The 19,345-nt window shown below is 41.6% G+C and overlaps 2 protein-coding genes across 2 annotated transcripts in view; one reads left to right on the forward strand and one right to left on the reverse strand.

Moving 5' to 3' along the window:
• Positions 1–10,108, reverse strand: part of col26a1 (collagen, type XXVI, alpha 1) — a 23,620-nt gene extending 13,512 nt beyond the window's left edge. Inside the window, exons 1-3 of the mRNA XM_080428020.1 lie at positions 9,450–10,108; positions 8,222–8,344; positions 7,834–7,937 (exon numbers count right to left, since the gene is read on the reverse strand). Of these exons, the coding sequence (XP_080284146.1) occupies positions 7,834–7,937; positions 8,222–8,344; positions 9,450–9,607 (385 nt within the window). The 5' untranslated portion in view covers positions 9,608–10,108. The remainder of the gene's footprint in view (positions 1–7,833; positions 7,938–8,221; positions 8,345–9,449) is intronic.
• A 2,848-nt stretch (positions 10,109–12,956) lies between these two features.
• On the forward strand, positions 12,957–18,676 carry srprb (SRP receptor subunit beta). The gene is made up of 7 exons (XM_080427993.1): positions 12,957–13,209; positions 14,641–14,735; positions 16,083–16,160; positions 16,271–16,353; positions 16,814–16,950; positions 17,257–17,311; positions 18,041–18,676. The coding sequence occupies exons 1-7, from the start codon at positions 13,035–13,037 to the stop codon at positions 18,249–18,251; spliced, it is 834 nt and encodes a 277-aa protein (XP_080284119.1). The 5' UTR covers positions 12,957–13,034; the 3' UTR covers positions 18,252–18,676.
• Positions 18,677–19,345: the final 669 nt, after the last annotated feature.

Here is a 19,345-nt window from a genome sequence, read left to right on the forward strand (position 1 = left end):
TACGGGTTGAATGGGAAATTATTGGTGGTAAATAAGCGATTTAAGCGGTTGTTTTCGTGCCTGCAGCTACTATGCCACGGCCCCCGTGTGCGGAGTGAGAGGTTCAACCTGTTGTAGATAGCGCTGTGCCGTCGGGTCGGGACTTCTAAATTGCCGTCGATCAACGACCAAGCAGGTTCGGTCGTGTCCCGACCGGTAGAGCCGTCGATAGCCGTGGCCATAGCTTGTTTGGTCAGACAAATCGTCTGTAGAGATATAAGCGACTTTGGGCTTCTTTTTCTGTAAAGTTGCTTGTAAAAATTGGTAGTTGTGGGTTGCGGTATTTTGGGCTTGTTTCTAAAGTGTAGTTGCTTATTTAGTCTTGTTTCCAAAAGAAAATATTTGTATTTAAACCAGTGGCTTGCAAATATTTTCATGTAAATGTTTTGTACATTTGTGTTGTTAGAATGTTTTTTAAAAAATCCAATTATTCCACATACTATTTTCAAATAGCTGATGCATATAAGTATATTAGCTGTAGAATACAACTCTCGTAGACGTATTTATGATTCTGACGTTTTCGATCTACGAGAGTTGTAGACACTCCTCCCCATTGTCACCGGGACTTTCAGCTCCTAGCCTGTCCGGGGCTCCAAACATGTACAAATGCAAAAATAAAGGTGCTTACCCCCAAGCCCCAAATGTTAACTAACTGTCAGGATTTCTAGTGCAATGTAATAATCCATATCTTTCAATAAAGAAGTGTTTTAATCCCGTCTGTGGCCGAACGCCATTTTTTCACCCTCGTTTACTTCCTGTTTACATTGAGTGTAATTCCGGGTTTCACCAGATGCGGCACGTCACTACCGCCCATTGGGAACTTCCGACAGAAGTTGGAAGAGCCCCGGACAGGCTAGGAGCTGAAAGTCCTGGTGACAATGGGGAGGAGTGTCTACAACTCTCGTAGATTGAAAACATCAGAATCATAAATACGTCTACAAGAGTTGTATTCTACAGTACACCTATAAGTATATATATGAGCATTAAAGCGCTCATGTGGCCTAAGTTGCTTCTTTTGGGCTTGTTTTCCTAGACCTGGTTGCTTATTTCTCTCACAAAATATGGCAACGCTGCCTGCAATCAGTGCCATCTTAACGGAAGTGTTTTAGGTGCTGAAGCACAGGGCACCAACCTTGGTGGGGCAACAAGTGGCATAGAGAAAGTGAAAGAAGAAGAACTATCGCCGAAAGGCGCCGAAAATGTAGAAGCAGCTGCTGCTGAAGGAGCACTAAAACGGTGAAACGCGCCAGTGATGCGCCAATTATTTCCCAGGGGGCACCGAAACGGGTTGTAGCACAGGGCACCACGAAGGGTTAATCCGGCCCTGCCTGCAATAATGAGTCCTCAATCCTCATCGGCCGATAGTTTGTGCTGAACTAAATGCCAACTCTTGCCAACAGACTACAACAGACCGTTGTAGTCTGAAGTAATCTGTTTAGTGGAGAGTCACCTTAGGCAAACTATAATAGTGTAACTCCCCATTCATGAATGTTCCCTACCATGATTGTACAATTGACAGTAATGGGACACCAGGGACAGTGTACTGTAGCTGTTTGAACAGAAGGTTTTGTATGACAGTACCACATTCAAATCACTTTTTGTCCTTCCATTTTTTAAATACTGACACAGACACACACGCACGCATGACGTGCGCACATACACACACACGCATGACGTGCGCACATACACACACACACACACACACACACACACACACACACACACACACACACACACACACACACACACACACACACACACACACACACACACACACACACACACACACACACAACCACAAAACAAACCATGACGCACACAGCTCTGGATGCTAATTTCCATAGACACTAAATACCTGTTCTGTCTGCATGTGGAAGGGCATGGATGGAAGATTTATTGAAACATCTTCCTGGACCAACTTAAGAGGGACTGTCACTGTCACATTCCCAATATACACAGAAGCGAGTGCCATGTGTGCAAGTGTGTGTGCATGTGTGTGTGTGCGTGTGCGTGTGCGTGTGCGTGTGTGCGTGTGCGTGTGCGTGTGCGTGTGCGTGTGCGTGCGCGTGCGCGTGCGCGTGCGCGTGCGTGTGCGCGTGCGTGTGTGTGTGTGTGTGTGTGTGTGTGTGTGTGCGCGCGCGTGTGTGTGTGTGTGTGTGTGTACGGTTGGCTGACAGCTTCTCAGGCCTGGCTGCATGGAGCATGTTGTGTGTCTGACTCTGCACAACAGCCAACACCCCCCAGACCCATGTGCATGCCTCTGTGAGTGCATGCACCCACGCATACACAAACATACCCTAAATCATTCTCAGACTGTGGTTGGTCAGACGGGCGGTGGATAGAACGTAAAAGCATTTTTTTTGGAAACCAACATGACCAGTTCTGCATTGCGAGACGTTTCTGCCCTTTTTCATCTGGTTGCTGGCATCGGGCAGGCCACTATCCATTTTACCAGACTACAAGCTGCGGGACGCTTTAGCAGTAAACCTTGCAAAAAATATATATGTCTGCCATAAAATATTCATAAAACAGTGCCATCATTTCACGCAGACAGAGATACGGTCTATCACTAGTGATAATGATCTTCAAATTCCCAAAGAGGGGTCGATATTCAACTTTCTTCACCGCCCCCCCCCCCAAGAAAAAACACACTACTCAGCAGGCGTAGTCATAATACAATGAAACAATGACAGTACACCCTCACCAGGAATGTCCCTAATTTCTCTGTCATTCTCTCATCCATTCAGAATGCATCCACTCATCCCATCACCATGCACCAAGTCCAACCCTGCTGCCAAGACAACCAACAGTTCTGGGTTAACCACTAGACCTTCTAATCTTAGTACAACGGACCTGACTTGCTGATTACTGTACTTTTGTTTTATCTACACCAAATATTTTTGCCAAAAATTGTGAGGTTGCAGATCGTCTATTTTTGGCCAATGGGATGGTGGGGTTCAAGTGGTTAAAACAACAACAACACAACAGTCACTAGAGATGGATGCCCTTCCCGCTCCACAGACATACAGTCATCCTCATACAATGAGGGGATGCTATGTGAATTTTGCATGGAGAGACATGCTATGCATGGAAAATGGCAGACAATGGAGTAAGTTTCTTTTTTTGCTTTGAAGTATTCTGTAGCAGTGCCCAGTGAAAGTCAGAATGAAGGAGAAAACGAGAATTGATTACAGCAGACAACAGACAGACGGACGGAGATCCTTACCTGCTCTCGTCTGTCTGGCCAATAAAATCACACAAAATGGTTCAGACGAAAGCCGATTTATACTTACTGTCGTACAACCGTGTCTCGAGCTGAAAATAGCCAATCTACAAGCTCAATAAATTAAGCATGACACAGTGACCACTGACAGACAGGTAGACAGAAAAGAAGGGGCAGATGGTAAGAAAGACAGTAGACAGGAAGGCCCGACAATATACCGGTGAAAGATATGCAAAAAGCGCAGCAGGCACACGGAGAGGCGAACCATCCATCAGCCACACCAGACCAGAGCTGGGAACAGCTGAGCTGTCCCATAGCGCTCCCCGGGGTCAGAGGTTACTGTCTGACCTATATTTGAGCACAACCAGGGCTGTAAGAGAGACATCAGTCATATACCCTTGAGCAGCAACGGTTGTGGTCTGAAAGAGCACATGTGGGATACGGTTCTGTTTTACCACTTTACTCAAAGGAGCCGAGGGATGGAGGTCTGACAGGGGACCATGGGAGTGAGATAAGTGGAAAGAAGACGAGAACACAGAAGACTGTGAGCTCAGCAGGGGTTGTCATAACAAAGACATGGCAAGGGTGAAAGAGTAAAGGCCAAGTGGAAAAAGAAGAGATCTGAATTAAAAACCAAGAGAAGACAGTGAGATTTACTCTGGGTCATATAATGCAAGTCGAGGTAGAGAGGGATAAAAGGTACAAGGTAAACAGTGGGCGTTTGCCTGACAATTTGAGATAATCTCTCCAACAATGGAGTCTAACACTTTTTGCTGACTTTCTCCTTATCCCGTACCTCTGAGTTGGAGACGAGCATCAGTGACTTCAAAACCTTCACAGCTGTGGTATGAACATTTCACATACTGTAAAGAAGAAAGGAACATATGCTGTGCAACTACAGTACAATCAGCATTGAACTTATTAAGCACCCTTTCCTGAACTTCTGTGTACGTTCAGGGGTCACTGATCCCATCAGGTTTTGCCGAGGGAGGTCCTGGCACAAGCTCTTGATAGATTCTGTTCCCCATATCTGCAGAAATTACCCACAGTCCCTCCGGTTAATATGATTGTGTGTGCAGATAGGCATCAGGGTGCTGCTGTGACAAAATGAAGAGGGGGCAGGGGCTAGCGGCAGGGAAATTACTAACACATTTTTCCTAAATGTGTTCCATTCCGTCATGTGTTAGCACAGGTCCAATGAAAGTAAACTGTAAATCTTGTGATGCACTGTACACAGCTAGTCCAAACTAGACCAATACTCTTGTCAAAAATATATATACGCGGTCAGGGTGTCACCGAAACATATTCAGAAAACACCCACATTCCTGCAGGGAGCACGTACCAGTTCAAGCTTTGCAACAATACAATTATGTGGCCACACACTCCGAACATATTTAAGACTGCTATATTTATAAAGCTGTTTAACCCAACAGAGCCAAAAACAAGAAAGCCAATTTCAAACTGCTAAAGGTGTCATGACGATTAGTTTCGGCATTGTGCAGGCATACAAAAGACAAAATTATGTCAATCACTCAAAAAACCTACATTAAAAAACATAGAAGAGCTCTTTGAAGACAGGAATAGCAAAAGAGCTACAGTATTCAATTCCATCTTCTCATTGTGTCTTTTTTGTTTATATGATAAGGCCCAATGTTGACAAGAGTTTTGTGTCAAGTAGAAGGTGTCAAGGCAGAGCAGATGAAACAAGAGAACATGTAGAAAGGAGAAGGACAAAGCATCTCTTAAATGGATACTGACGAGACTCCAAGCCCGGTCTCCTTTGTGTGTCCTTTCTCTGCATCTCTGGGGATCCAAGAGACCTCTGATGTCAAGCCAGAATCACATCAAACCAAAACCAGTGGTGATGTCATCTTCAGTGGGTAAGACTCTCGTCTCTGCCTCTTGATAAAACAACTGGTATGAAGGTCCTTTTTAGACGTGCACATTGGGTGACAAACATAAGGATACATGCACATGCACATGCACATGCATGTGCACAAACACACACACACACACACACACACACACACACACACACACACACACACACACACACACACACACACACACACACACACACACACACACACTTGTGTTGTTGCTGCCGTTGACAACAAAAAACAAAAGCATCTTTACTAATGCCAAAATCAAGAATTCTATGCTCCATGTTTTGACACATAATTATAACTATTCTTAGACCAGAGTTGGCTTTCAATGCATCAGAATGCAAATATAAGTTGGAGTAAACTTAACCTCCATGGTTTTCAGTACTGCAGTATGATCATGTCCCATAATAAAACCTGATCTAAGCACGGTCACGTTTATTACGGAGGCCTGGTTGGAGAGTGTCACGCTCATTAATTTCAGTGGGGCCACTTTCCCACAGAACCAGCCCTGCTGCTGCCGTAGCTGCAAGCAGCAGCAGCTGGACCCAGCTAAGCTCCACACTCTTACATCTGACCCCTCAACCCTCCTTACAGCCATTGTTGATTTTCCTTTCTTTCTTTCTTTCTTTCCCATTACACTTTTACCTTCTTGCCATTCATTTCTCCGATATTTCTCGCACCTGGTTGGTCATGCACTGTCCTTTTGTTATCGGTCTCCTCTGTGTCTCTGCCTCCACCACTCTGACCCCTGCCAGGCGCTGTGCCTCCCGTGTCTCCCTACATCATAGCTCCTCCACCTCTGAATGTGAAGCAGACTGTCAGTGACATCACCCTCAGTCTGTAAAGTCTCCTTATTGAGCAGAACCTGGCCTTCTCTCCCTCCATATGGAGGTGATTTTCCTTGTGCTTTACCCATTAGAATGTGCAAATACATTTCAGCAAAGGTTAAACAAACAGCCAGATTACTTCTTCTCACTCCTGCAACCACTTTGGTATGAAATGAACCATAATCTCTGGCATTACCGTCTCTGCGGATATAGCTACATGTTAATCTTTATGTTGGAATAATATATGGGTGGGCAAATAATGGCTTCTAAAAGCTTTTGCGATATGTGCATACGTTTATTTCATTAGAATTAACGTGTGTTTTCTTAACTTTTGGAAAATCTGGCTGTCCAAGTCCAACAATGTGTAATTATGCAAAATGGACTTAGGTGTGGGTAATTATCACTAACAAGCACCAGCGCTTTCATCGATGTAACTGTTGTTGTTGGAACTTGGAATGGATACATTTAGATAGTGCATGACAATGTGTTCAATGACATGTTAATTACTGTACTTTCACTTCTCCAAAACCTACCAAGTTGTTGGATGTGATACCAATTAATGACCAAATTGCGGAACAGTTCAAACAACTGTGTCATGGCCAGTGCGGTACAACTGAACAAACTTGCAACCATATCGGACAGTGTCTCTGTTTATGAAAGAGCTGTAATTGAATGCATGTTTTTCCAGTGTGCTGGTGAGCCAGTGAATATCCAAGAGTAGAAAGCAGTTGAGACAGAGACAGCCTGACATCAGTCTTCCATCCATCCTCCCATTTCCTCTGACTGACTCCTGGTGGCTTGCCCCTGGGTGAAACCCTCAGTCTTTACTGGGCTAACTGTCTGCGGTCTGTGGTGTCCAGGATACAGCACTCCCCATGAGCAAAATACCCACTGCTTTCCACTTTAACAAGCTTCTCCACTAAACGTTTCTTTGAGGTTTGACTAGCTGTACTGTATCTATGGCCATATTTAGACAGAGGGACAAAATGGCTTTACTTCTGTCTGTCTATGTAAGAGCATAGTAGTGATGATAATACAGCCTTACAGTAAGTGGTTCTGAACTGGTTGGTGTATAGAGGCACACTGGTGTGGCTCGAAGTCACTTCAGGTGTCCCTTGATATTTTTGCTCAAACGCTAAGAAGATTTTCTTCATTGTAATGAAATCAACCTCCAATACCCTAATTATTTTACCAATCTTAAGTTAACATCTTTGCTCCTTGGCCAGCAACTGTTTGTCTTGTAATTGTGATTCTTCTATAAGGGGCTGAAAACCACTGGAGTAGACAAAAGTGCCAGGAGACAGAAAGAGAGATGGAGAGAGAGACAGAGAAGGGGGGGGGGTCTAAGCTTCCTTAAAAACAGAGAAGAATCTTAAATACAGGGCTATAAAGGTGCAGGTACAAAAACCACAGACCATGGCACCCTTTCAACTGTCGTTTTACTGCAATGCATGATCCAAAGTCTAATCTAAAGCATGCTCTCTTACAGACTTTAATTCAACACAAGTTTAAATGGTATCTAAAAGCCAACTGCTTCACAGTAGCATGATTGCCAAGCTATATTACCAAACAAACAAAAAAAGTCAGTGATGTGGGTTAATCCCCTTGGGACTGCTAACAAGCCACAGATGAGCAATGCTTTGAATCTTTATTTCAATCTTTGAGTGATTTAGATACAGACCACATTTTATAGTGCAATCCCTTTTCTCCACTACTTGAGAAGTAAGCATCTGGCAGAGTCTGTGATTGGGAGGAAAAGTACTAGATACATCTAGATACAGCATAATCTGTGGTCCATTTTTATCCTTTCAGAGATAAATTAATACTCCGGATTTAACTGCGTAGGGAAAATGCTTACCTTCACGACACTCTTCTCCTACGAAGCCAGGGCAACACTTCCACTCCAGTGCTGTAACCAGCCTATAGGCCACTTTATAGGAAGGCCTGACCAGAGTCCTGTAACTGGATTAAAACACATTGTCACTACAGGAACACACGCATGCACGCATACACGCACGCACTGCTGAGCTTGTAGATCTGCTACTTTCTTTTGAAAAGTTCTGAAACATTTTGTACAATTTTAAAAAGATTTGAAAGATTCTGCAACAAAATCTCAAAATAGGGATGGCAGTGATAAAGTGATTAAACTACCATTACACATCACTGACTTTCGAACGACAAAATTGGATCAGCAAAACAATAGCAATCCATTATGACAACACAAAATGAGAGCAAGGCAGGTATACCTGATGAGCTTGGCACAGGGTCCAGGCCATCGACAGCCCTGAAACACTCTCTGAACTGTGGTTTCAGTCCCATTGTGCACCTGGCACGTCACTGTTCTGGAAACAGTGTACTGACACCAGTTCCTATAGGAAGACACAATGGAAAACATCATACAACTGACAAGTGCTCTACAGAGATACGGAAGATTTCCAATCATTTGTTGTGAAAGACATTGATATTAAAAACAATATTCTGTTAAAATCATGTCACTATGTTGCACATTTTGAAAGAAATAGCTCACTAGTTTTATTCATTGATCTTATAGGTCTGTACCATACGGTATCATATCAATATCAAATCATATCATATTGTATCAAATCATATCATATCATATTATATCAAATGATATATCGCATATCATATCATAATTGAATTCAATTTTATTTAAGTGTCAAATCACAACAAGTTGTCTCAAGAGTCAAGACACTTTACATGTAGAGCAGAGACCCGACATTGTCCCCCCATCACATCACATCACATCACATCATATCATATCATATCATATCATATCATATCATATCATATCATATCATATCATATCAATCCTACAGCCTAACTTGCACTTATCCAAACTCAATCTGAACTTCAATGATGGAATGAGTCCAAAACGTTCAAAACACCAAAAGACAAAACAGTTGTTACCCATGCATGCAAACAACAAATTAATTCTATTTAATTTAGACTTTGAATGTTGTTTTGAGTCAAATATAGGCTATGTCTTGAGCAGTGGTGTAAAGTATCTTAGTACATTTACTCAAGTAGCCTACTGTAGGCTACTTAAGTACAATTTTGAGGTATTTTGACTGTATTTGAGTACTTTTACTTCTACTCCACTACATCTCAGAGGCAAATATACATTTCGACCATTTGAAAATAGTCGATCTAGAAGCTCACAATTGTGAGCATTGTGAGCTTTACTGTAGATCGGCTATTTTCAAAAGATTTGTTTATACATTTTAAGTTTGTGAAACGGGAAATTCTTTCTGCATGATGACTACTTTTACTCTTGGTACTTTAAGTACATTTTCCTTCCAATACTTTCGTACTTTTACTCAAGTACATTTTTAATTCCGGACTTTTACTTGTAACAGAACGTTTATACATTGCAATTGATACTTATATTGTTAAAAAAAGTAAAATAAATAAATAAAGAGTTGTATACTTTTAGTGCAAGCCAAGTGGACTCACCTGAGCTGGTTTTGTGATCTGGTGCCCGGCGGTCCGGCGGTGTCTGACTTGATGCGCTGCACAGTGACCCCAGGGAACTGATAAATGAACCCAGTTCCCACCGAAACACACATCAAACACATCCACACGCACAGCGCGTACAAGACCGTTATTGCCATGGCTTCAATTTGATGTATTCCAATATGGAGATGTTCGTGGATTTTTCAGCTGCACAGAACAGAATACAGAATAAAAATGTTGGAGTTGTTCGGGTTTGCCAGATATTTCCGAGGTGGAGCAGAATAAAACGGCATGAATGAACAGATCCTGCAGCGCTCATAAGTTTGTCACCCCCGTCGCCTGACAGAGAGATGAACTAGCCTACTTGGGAAAGCAGAATGAACGCCACACACACACACACACCCCTTCCCAAAGAATAATAGGCTTTTCTGACGTTTGACATCCTGCCGAGGAACTAAAGGAATCAAATATCCAATCGCTGCGTAAAGGCGCACTTGAGTTGAGCGCTCAGGACCGCGTGCGTAAAAGCGCGTCTACCAGGCTGGCAAGGAAACATGTAAACTAGAAAAAGTGCTCCTCGGAGCACAGGTCTCCGCCAGGTCAGGTAGGTTATTGTGGGCCAGCATTGTTCGGAATTCGCCAATCAGGATGGAATATGAAAAAATCTGACAGATCGTCTTGATCACTTGACTATAGAGATAATTTGCGTGATGTTTGGACAAAATCGGCCTCCTGGTGGCGCTATAATAGGGCAATGTTAGGGTGGCATTTGCTCCTCAACATGAATGTGCCTGCAAAGTTTCATGCAATTGGACACTGGCTGTGTCCATGATTTTCGGTATTTAGTTCCAGATGTGCCTCCTGCAAACTTTAGCCAATCAGGATGGAATATGAAAAATCAAACAGATATCGTCTTGATCACATGACTATAGAGATCATGTGTAGCGATTTGGGTGAAATTTGGATGAAATCTGAAGGAGTAATATATATTTTTTTACAATTTAGGCATTTAGCAGACGCTCCTAATCCAGAGCAATTTACAGTAAGCTTACATAAATCGGCCTCCTGGTGGCGCTATAAAAGGCAGATGTGGAAAATGCAGGGCAGAGGTTTTTTCTTGGCCTCTAGGGAGTGTGCGTGCAAAGTTTTACGTAGATCGGTGCAATTAAAGGTAAAAACGTGAATCAGCCCATTAAAGTGCCACCATATATATAGTGCCACGTTCATGATTTGATGCATTTTGTTCAAAACGAACCAATCCGTTATCCTGCAAACTTTGGAAGCCAATCTTAGCTTATCAGGATGGAATATGAAAAATCGTCCAGATCTGTCTTTATGACAATGACATGACAATAGAGATACTGTGTAGCAGCCTACCGATTTGCGTGATGTATGGATAAAATCTGTAAGAGTAATATCAAAAAATGTGTTTTGAAAAAATCCTGGTGGCAGGAGGCCGTGGCTCTGCTCTGACAGACACCCGGGAAGTGTCCGTGCACAGTTTCACTGCCATCGGGCAACAGTGCCGGAGATTAGCTGTTCACAGACAGACAGACACACAGGCGGACGGACGGACGGACGCCAGACGGACGGACGGACAGACAGGGTGCAAAAGTCTCTGCCACGCCTTCGGCGTGGTCCTATAGGCTACTGACCCGTTTCTCATCCATTATAGCCTGTATTCACTCAAACTCTGCGGTAGGCCATGTTGGGTGTGTGTTATTTCATATTTTATAGAAACAAAAAATTGTAGAGAGTAAATTACTCGTAATTAAGCGTTATCCAAATCCATGCGGAACTCCAAAATTGTACAAATGTAACCAAATAGCCTATATGATTGTCTACACATTGAAGTTGGTGGTTACATCAATTAACCTTCAAGATTTTTTTATGTATGTGATTAGCCGACAGCTCGCGATGCATAGACACAGCAGCAGTGATAGCCAGGTCGTCTCACATAGCCTAATCTCTCAAGAACAGATTCTGCTCTGCGTTTGAATCTGTCGGGGGGGGTTCGTCATATCGAGTACGCACTGGCCTACAAGTGGGCGTGCCTTCAGATCAGGAAGCAGGCCGCGCTTTACCCAATCAAATGTAGTGGGCGGGATTTACGTGTCTGCCGATCCTTACCCACTAGAAACAAACCGAAACTCATTTAACAATAGCGTCCTCGGAGCAGACAAAACCACGGAAAGATATTCACATTTTAACTTGCTCTTTCATCATAGAAACAAGTGGGCTTATAACCAAAACGATCCATGTTCTCTGGGAGAAGTGGTGTTAGTGTTCCGTGTAGAAATATTGTTAGTGGGAATGAAAACATAGTCGCACCACCGGAAGTGAAAGGCTGAAGGCAGACCAAAACCATAGACATATAAAGGTAGACGCCTCCTTCGGCTCTGAAGCGTTCGTATTTCGGGCGCGCTTCCTTGTTCCGCAGGGCTAGCCTATCACTTCCTTCCGCTTCAGCAGGGGGCGTTCGGTAGGCCAATCAGAGGCAGGTGGAGCGGGTCTTTTCTCTCGCGCAGCAACTAGTCAGTTAGACGCGCTGTGATTGGCCAGTAGGCAACGCGATGTGATTGGTCAGTAGTGAAACAGCCCTACGGAAGAGCCTTGTATTGAGATACCAGTCGCTCCAATGAACTGCAGAGGCCAATGAGGTATCTAGGTTTCTATATCTATGGACCAAAACCCCGGTTTCCTTGCGTACGTGTGCTACGTCGACTTCCTCCCAGAGCCAAGTGAGATAGTAAAAAACAGCAGAGGGCGCTGTTTTTCCTTTTCATTTGGCGATGGGTTCCCAGATTAGAGACACACAGACAGAGGAGTCCCTGCAGCGGCTCTCCGGGGGGCGTGGTTTCCCCAAATCACCAGTCCTGTCCCAAATCACGTGTCCCTGCAAGGGATGAATGTCAACATAAACAGTGGAATGTCAACATAAACAGTGGAATAAAACCAAAATACAGCCATAGGGATGTGTCTTTCTGCAGGAAAACACCCCATCATAATAATTATATAATGGCTGATAGAGGGGAAAAATGCATATATATATATATATTATATATATATATATATAATGTAGGCTCAAAGTTACCTAGTTAACCTTTAAGTAATGAATGGTTATAGTTATTTTAAAAGATGGGTCTTTAATTGCTTCACTCATCAAATCAATTTCGGTAGTCCTACTTTTCGCTTTTTAATGGATGAAATTTCAAAATGTACCTATCATTTTCCAATGCTAGTAAGGCAAGCCTGATAAAATGACCAAACTCCCCAAATTCACCAGACCACAGGAAATTACATCGACTCTGCTAAAAAGTTTCGGGGGGAGTACCCCCAGACCCCCCGTTTGGGGGTCACTAATAATAATAAAGAAAACCTCCTTGATTCTCACAGTAGGGTGTTAGGCAGGCCTGATGACAATACAAGTGTCACGGTCGGTCACGGTACAGAGCCACACTGCCCCCTGCTGTTCAAACTCCTGTATGCCAACAAGAAAGCACACGTGTCCTACTTCTTCTAGAAACACGATCGATAGCTAGCTCTGTAGGTTAGTGTGACAGCTCGCCTCACACACACTCAAAGATGAAGGCAGAGAGTATAACAGACCCAGGAACCATGGATGAAGCAGCAGACACCGAGGTGGCAGAAAGCCCGTTTGAAAAGTACTTGGAATCCCTGCGACAGGAGCTGGAGGACCAGGATCCAGTGTTTCTCGTTGCGATCATCGTTGCTTTTGCCGCTGTTGTCATCACTTTTGGTAACTAAGCAGAGAGCTTGTGTTTAGCTGTTAGCGCACAGGCTAACAGTGTTGATGGCTAACGTTAGAGAGCTAGCAGTGGTGGAAAAAGTACTCGAATGTTTTACTTAAGTAAAAGTATCAATACTTTAATGCAGAAATAAATGATATGAATCCGGTAATAAAAATTGACTTGTACTTGTACTTAAAAGTACAAAAGTATTGGTATCAAAATATACTTAAAGTGCCAATAGTAAAAGTACTCACTATGCAGAATGTCCAGTTTCACAAGTTATCATATGTCTAAAATGTATAAAAATCATTTGAAAATAGCCAACGTTTAAATAGGGCTGTAAAGTGGTAAATGTATGTTTTGTAATCAAAATCTACAAAGTAACTAGTAATTGAAGTTTTCAAATAATTGTAGTGAAGTAAAAGTTCAATATTTTCCTCAGAGATGTAGTGGAGTAGATGGTAAAAGTATTGAAAATGGGAAATACTCAAGTACAATTTTGAGGTATTTTTTTTGCTTTACTGAAGGAATTTACTCAGTTACTTTACACCACTGAACGTTAGAGAGCCAGTAACGTTAGACCATAGAGTTAGCGTTAGAGCCCTATTTGGATGTAGCTTAGCTAGTAGCTACTGTAGCTAGCTTAGCGACCATGTCAAATTCCTGTGTACCACAAAATACATTTTTCTAATTAAACAATTTATACAAATGTCATGAGCCTGTGTTGTGGATAAAGATATTTCAGTAGCAGATGACGTTTTACTCTAATAACATACAGGTTCATTGCTATAACGGAATTAACCAGGTGGTTGTTGGCTAACAACAACACATCCAACAGCTGTCAGTTGCACTGTCTCATTCCTGTTGCTAAACCAGCTATTTAGCAGTGGTGTAAAGTAACTAAGTACAGGACTGTACTTTATTTTACTGTATTTTTTTTACTTTACTGGACTATTTCCAATTTTCAGTACTTATTTCTACTCCACTACATCTCATAGGCAAATATTATATACTGTTGTTACTGCACTACAATTATTTGAAAACTTTAGTTACTTTGTAGATTTTGATTATTATTACAAAACATACATTACCCACTTCAGCCCTATATACATTTTGGCCATTTGAAAATAGCTGATGCAACGCATTGTGAGCTTGTAGATCTGCTATTTTTATTTATTTAATTGGATATTCTGCATAATGAGTACTTTCTACTTTTGGTACTCTAAGTACATTTTGATACCAATACTATTGTACTTCTACTCAAGTAAATGTTGATTACCGGACTTTTACTTGTAACAGAGTATTTCTACATTGCAGTATTGATCCTTTTACTTAAGTAAACAAATGTAGTACTTTTTCCACCACTGATTGCTAATAGCATAATGTTGGACAACATGGAGCTGGTTTTCTATTGATCACTGATCCCTGTCCCTTTTCAGTTTTCCTGAAGTACTTCCTCAGCAGTAAAACAGTGCGCAGTGCTGTGCTGTTGGTTGGATTGTGTGATTCTGGAAAGACCCTGCTGTTCAGTCGGGTGAGTTTATTATATCTCTGTTGTTGGCACATGGACTGCTAGAACAGTGGTTCTCAACCTTTTCAGGCTGTGACCCCCCCAATATAATCATAATTGAACTGGGGACTGTATGAGTTGAGGCATTACATTTAGGTTGACTCGGTTCTACAGATAAATATTGTGAGCTTGTAGATCGTCTATTTTCACAATGTTTGCCTCTTTCTTATTATTATTTGACAATTTGGCCAATGTTTGGCCAGTTTTTATAGTATAGTTTGTTGATGACTTTTGACATAGTAATGGTCTTTTACCCCACTTGTACAGTGCCTACGACATTAGTGATTGTCAGTGGTGGAAAGTAACTAAGTACATTTACTCAAGTACTGTACTAAAGTCAATTTGAGGTAGTTTTACTTTTTTTTTTAATATTTCAAAATGTTTTATACTTCTACTCTACTACACCCCCCTTCACTTTTTCCACATTTTGTTATGTTACAGCCTTATTAAAAATGGATTAAATTAAACAAATATATACACAAAAATCTCCACACTATAACATATAATGACACATTTTTTTTTTGTTGCAAATGTATTAAAAAATGCAAAATCACATGTGCATAAGTATTCACACCCTTTGCTATGACACTCAAAATTTAGCTGAGGTGCCTCATGTTTCCACTGCTCATCCTTGAGATGTTCCTATAAGTTCATTGGAGTCTATGGTAAATTATTAAATTGATTTGACATAATTTAGAAAGGCGCGCACACATGTCTCAATAAAGGTCCCACAGTTAACATTGCATGTCGGAGCATAAACAAGCCATGAAGTCAAAGGAATTGTCTGTAGACCTCTGAGACAGTATTGTATCGAGGCACAGATCTGGGGAAGGTTACCAAAAAACTTTCCGCAGCATTGAAGGTCCCAACAAACAGTGATCTCCATCATTCGTAAATGCAAATGCAATCCTCAGTAAAAGGCACATGAGAGCCCATTTGGAGTTTGCCAAAAGGCACCTAAAAATTCTCTGGTCTGTTGAAACCAAGATTGAACTCTTTGGCCTCAAAGCAAAGTGTAATGTCTGGACAAAACCAGGCATCGCTCATCACCTGGCCAACACCATCCCTACAGGGAAGCATGGTGGTCGCAGCATCATGCTGTGGGAATATTTTTTAGCAGCAGGAACTGGGAGACAAGTCAGAGGAATGTGGAAAAAAGTGAAGGGGGGTGAATACATTCGCAAGGCACTGTATATCTCAGAGGGAAACATTGTACTGTTTACTCCAGGACAATTATGTGACAGCTCATTAGTGACAGATTCTTAATACAAAACATACATTAACCATGATTGTGAAATTGTATTTCTTTAGCTGCTGTCAGGGAATTTCAAGAGAACGCATACCTCCATCACTGACAGCAGTGCTCCCTACAAAGCCAAAAACGACAGAGTAAGTAAGGATGATTGGGAGTTCAAACTCATTAAGTTGCGGTGAAGTATTGACTCATAAAATGGCTTTTTAACTTTGCTCATAATTTGTCTGTCAAATGATGTGTGCAGGGCAGCACATGGACCCTGATAGACCTCCCAGGTCACGACAGCCTTCGTCCTCAGTACTTGGAGAAGTTCAAGTCTGCAGCAAGGTAGGGAAGAAATGACTAACAAGGTTTGGGCTGGGCGATATGACTTCAAATCAGTATCGCAATCATTTCAAACTTATGCCTCGATTATGATTAATGTATGATAAAAATAAATAGTGAAACTAGATCTACAGGGCAAGCTCACAATGCATCGTGATGCAACACGTTATGAGTTTATAGATCGTCTTTTTCCAAAAAAATTGTACACCGCCATTGTATAATGCAGGGTTAAGTGGTTAATGAGACTAATTGATTTAGTATTTTTTTCTGACAAATTCATTGATATACAAGGTGGGAAAAACTGCTTCTCAATTATTCGATTAACCTACATGACTGTCTCGGTTATTGGTTCTAAATCGGTTTCGATATATATTTTCGGTTAATTGCACAGCCCTACTTAACATTTGTCAGTCTAGACTTCTTTCTTGCATTGACATATTTAGTCTCTCTTCTGCCCCCACAGAGCCTTTGTGTTTGTGGTAGACAGCGCCATCTTCCAGAAGGAAGTAAGAGATGTGGCAGAGTTCCTTTACTCTTTGTTGACGGACACTGTGATATCCAGGAATGCTCCCACTCTTATTGTAGTATGCAACAAACAAGGTGAAGCCTCTCTTTTTTTAAATAACCCTATAATCCACTTTGGTGTACAGTATATGCATAATGGCTTAAAGGGATACTTCACTTCCGGGTCGGGGAAACATTTAAAAAATATATTAAAAATAAATGAAAAAAGTAATGGAAAATTCATGGCCCCCTCACGCATTAGAGTGTCCTACTAATGTGTGAGGGGGCCTTAATTTTGCCATAACTTCTTTCAATTTTTTTTAATATATATTTTTAATGTTTATTTTATGTGAAAGTGAAGTATCCCTTTAATTTACATCTTCTGTGTTCCTATTTTTATAGATATCACAATGGCTAAATCAGCCAAACTGATTCAACAACAGCTGGAGAAAGAAATGTAAGTTACTTAAAGCTCTATTTTCTGCTCTTGTTGAGACATTTAGATCCTGTGTCTTAGTCTATGTTGGACACGACCTTAGACACAATCCTGTTTCTGGTTTGACACACACAAATTTTGACCTGAAGGTCAAAATTCAATTTCTCCCCAGAGCAAGCAGGCAACCTCTATTAGCTCAGTGATAAAAAAAATGTCAGCACTTTCACATGAAACCCAGGTTCAAATCCAGGGTAGAACAGGAAAGTTATAGTGCAGCTTTAAGTGTACTTTTATTTTTTAACTTTAAGTTTTCAGTATTTAAATGGTAGTGCAAGTGATGAGGCTAGACAAGAGGAACACACTGGTAGAATAAGTATTTTTGAATGGACCATTATATATTACTATATATGGTTATATTTCTTTCCACATTATTGCCCTATCCCCATTTATTGGGGAATTAATCAAATAACTTGAGCTACAATCTGGGATTTAACCAATCTATTCCCATATAACCAGCACATCTGCAATAGTTGGAGGTGGCCTCCCTTTTCTTCCATTGAGAATGTTTTACCCGTGTTGGTCAGGACATCGATTGGTTGACCATGTCAATAGTTATTTGAAGCAGAATTCACACTACTGCCATCTTTATTGTAATTCGGACATCACTGCAATTACCTCTCTTCCAGGAGAGGCATACAATTTACAGATTGTAGCTTTGACACAACTACAATTTTTATTCTTGTCTCAAAGGAACACATTGAGAGTGACTCGCTCAGCAGTCCTGAGCTCTCAGGATGGTATTGTTGGTGGCAGCGTGCATCTGGGGAAGAAGGGAAAGGACTTTGAGTTCAATCAGCTGCCCATGAAGGTGGAGTTCCTGGAGTGCAGTGCACGTGGTACCAAAGGCGAGGAAGGGGACGCAGACATCACCAGTCTCGAGAGGAGCCTGGCTAAGCTGTAAAATCAGCTCCCATCTCCGTGTCTGAGGAATTTAGGCACAGGTCTGGGATGAGATGAATTCTGCCACATAAATCACACAGGATTAAGATAATTTAAACTCCGTGAAGTGACTACTGATGATAACTTCACAGTAACTATATTGGCAAGATGTAAATAAAATGGATCATAGGCCTTTTCAGCCATATTTACTTAATCCCATGAGCCCTGTCCCAGCTCTGAACTATGTGGTTCAACACATACGCACATTGCATTTAATCAGCAGCTGTTTGCATTTCAGTCAGCTCTGTGCCTTTTTCATTTTTATAGAGCTACATTTTCCCTTGACAGAGTGTTGTGGACTGAACACAGTACATGAATGAATGTATACATTTTTGGTAGCCATTTAGTTTTTGTTCATCAGATTGTAAATAAAAGGTTTACACATAATGGTGAGTCTTACTTCATGCATGTTTTATGCAAATGCACCCTTAATTATAAAGAATACACTTGGTCTGGGGTCTATTCCACGAAAGCGGAATTAAATTATCCTGGTTTGAAAGGTGGTTTATTCAGTTCCACAAACGCCAAGCCGGGCTGAGAAGGAGAGGTTTGTCGAGCCAGGATCGTTAAACCAGGCTGAATGTGAGTTCACATATTCCTATAAAAGACCATGAAAGTCGATAGCAGAATCCTTGAACTTGACCAATCATGGAGCCCAAAACCAGAGCGGCGTTCTTCTCTGTGGCTGAACAGCAGCACTGCAGCAGCTCATGAAATCATACAAGGAAGTAAAATGTATAATAAGCAAGAGAGGAAACACAGCCGCAATAAATATAGATCCAGGGAGAAAGCGTGGCAAAGTATTGCAGACAAATTAAATGCAGAAGTTGTCCAAAAATACGCAATTAATTTATATACAAATCCATAAATATATAATTCAGTTAGGCTTAAACAGGAGTTTAAGTGAATGTTGGAATTATAATTACACACTTAGAATAATTTTCCAATTTCTAATTTCTAAAATCGAAGATCTACAAGTGAAAAGCTTGCCTTTAGGCGGCCGGGGGTCAACGGGGGTCCGGGAGTACCCGGCCCCCCGTGTACTCCCGGACCCCC

The sequence above is a fragment of the Gymnoscopelus braueri genome, assembly GCF_963280865.1.
Source record: "Gymnoscopelus braueri genome assembly, chromosome: 5".
Taxonomy (NCBI): Eukaryota; Metazoa; Chordata; class Actinopteri; order Myctophiformes; family Myctophidae; genus Gymnoscopelus; species Gymnoscopelus braueri.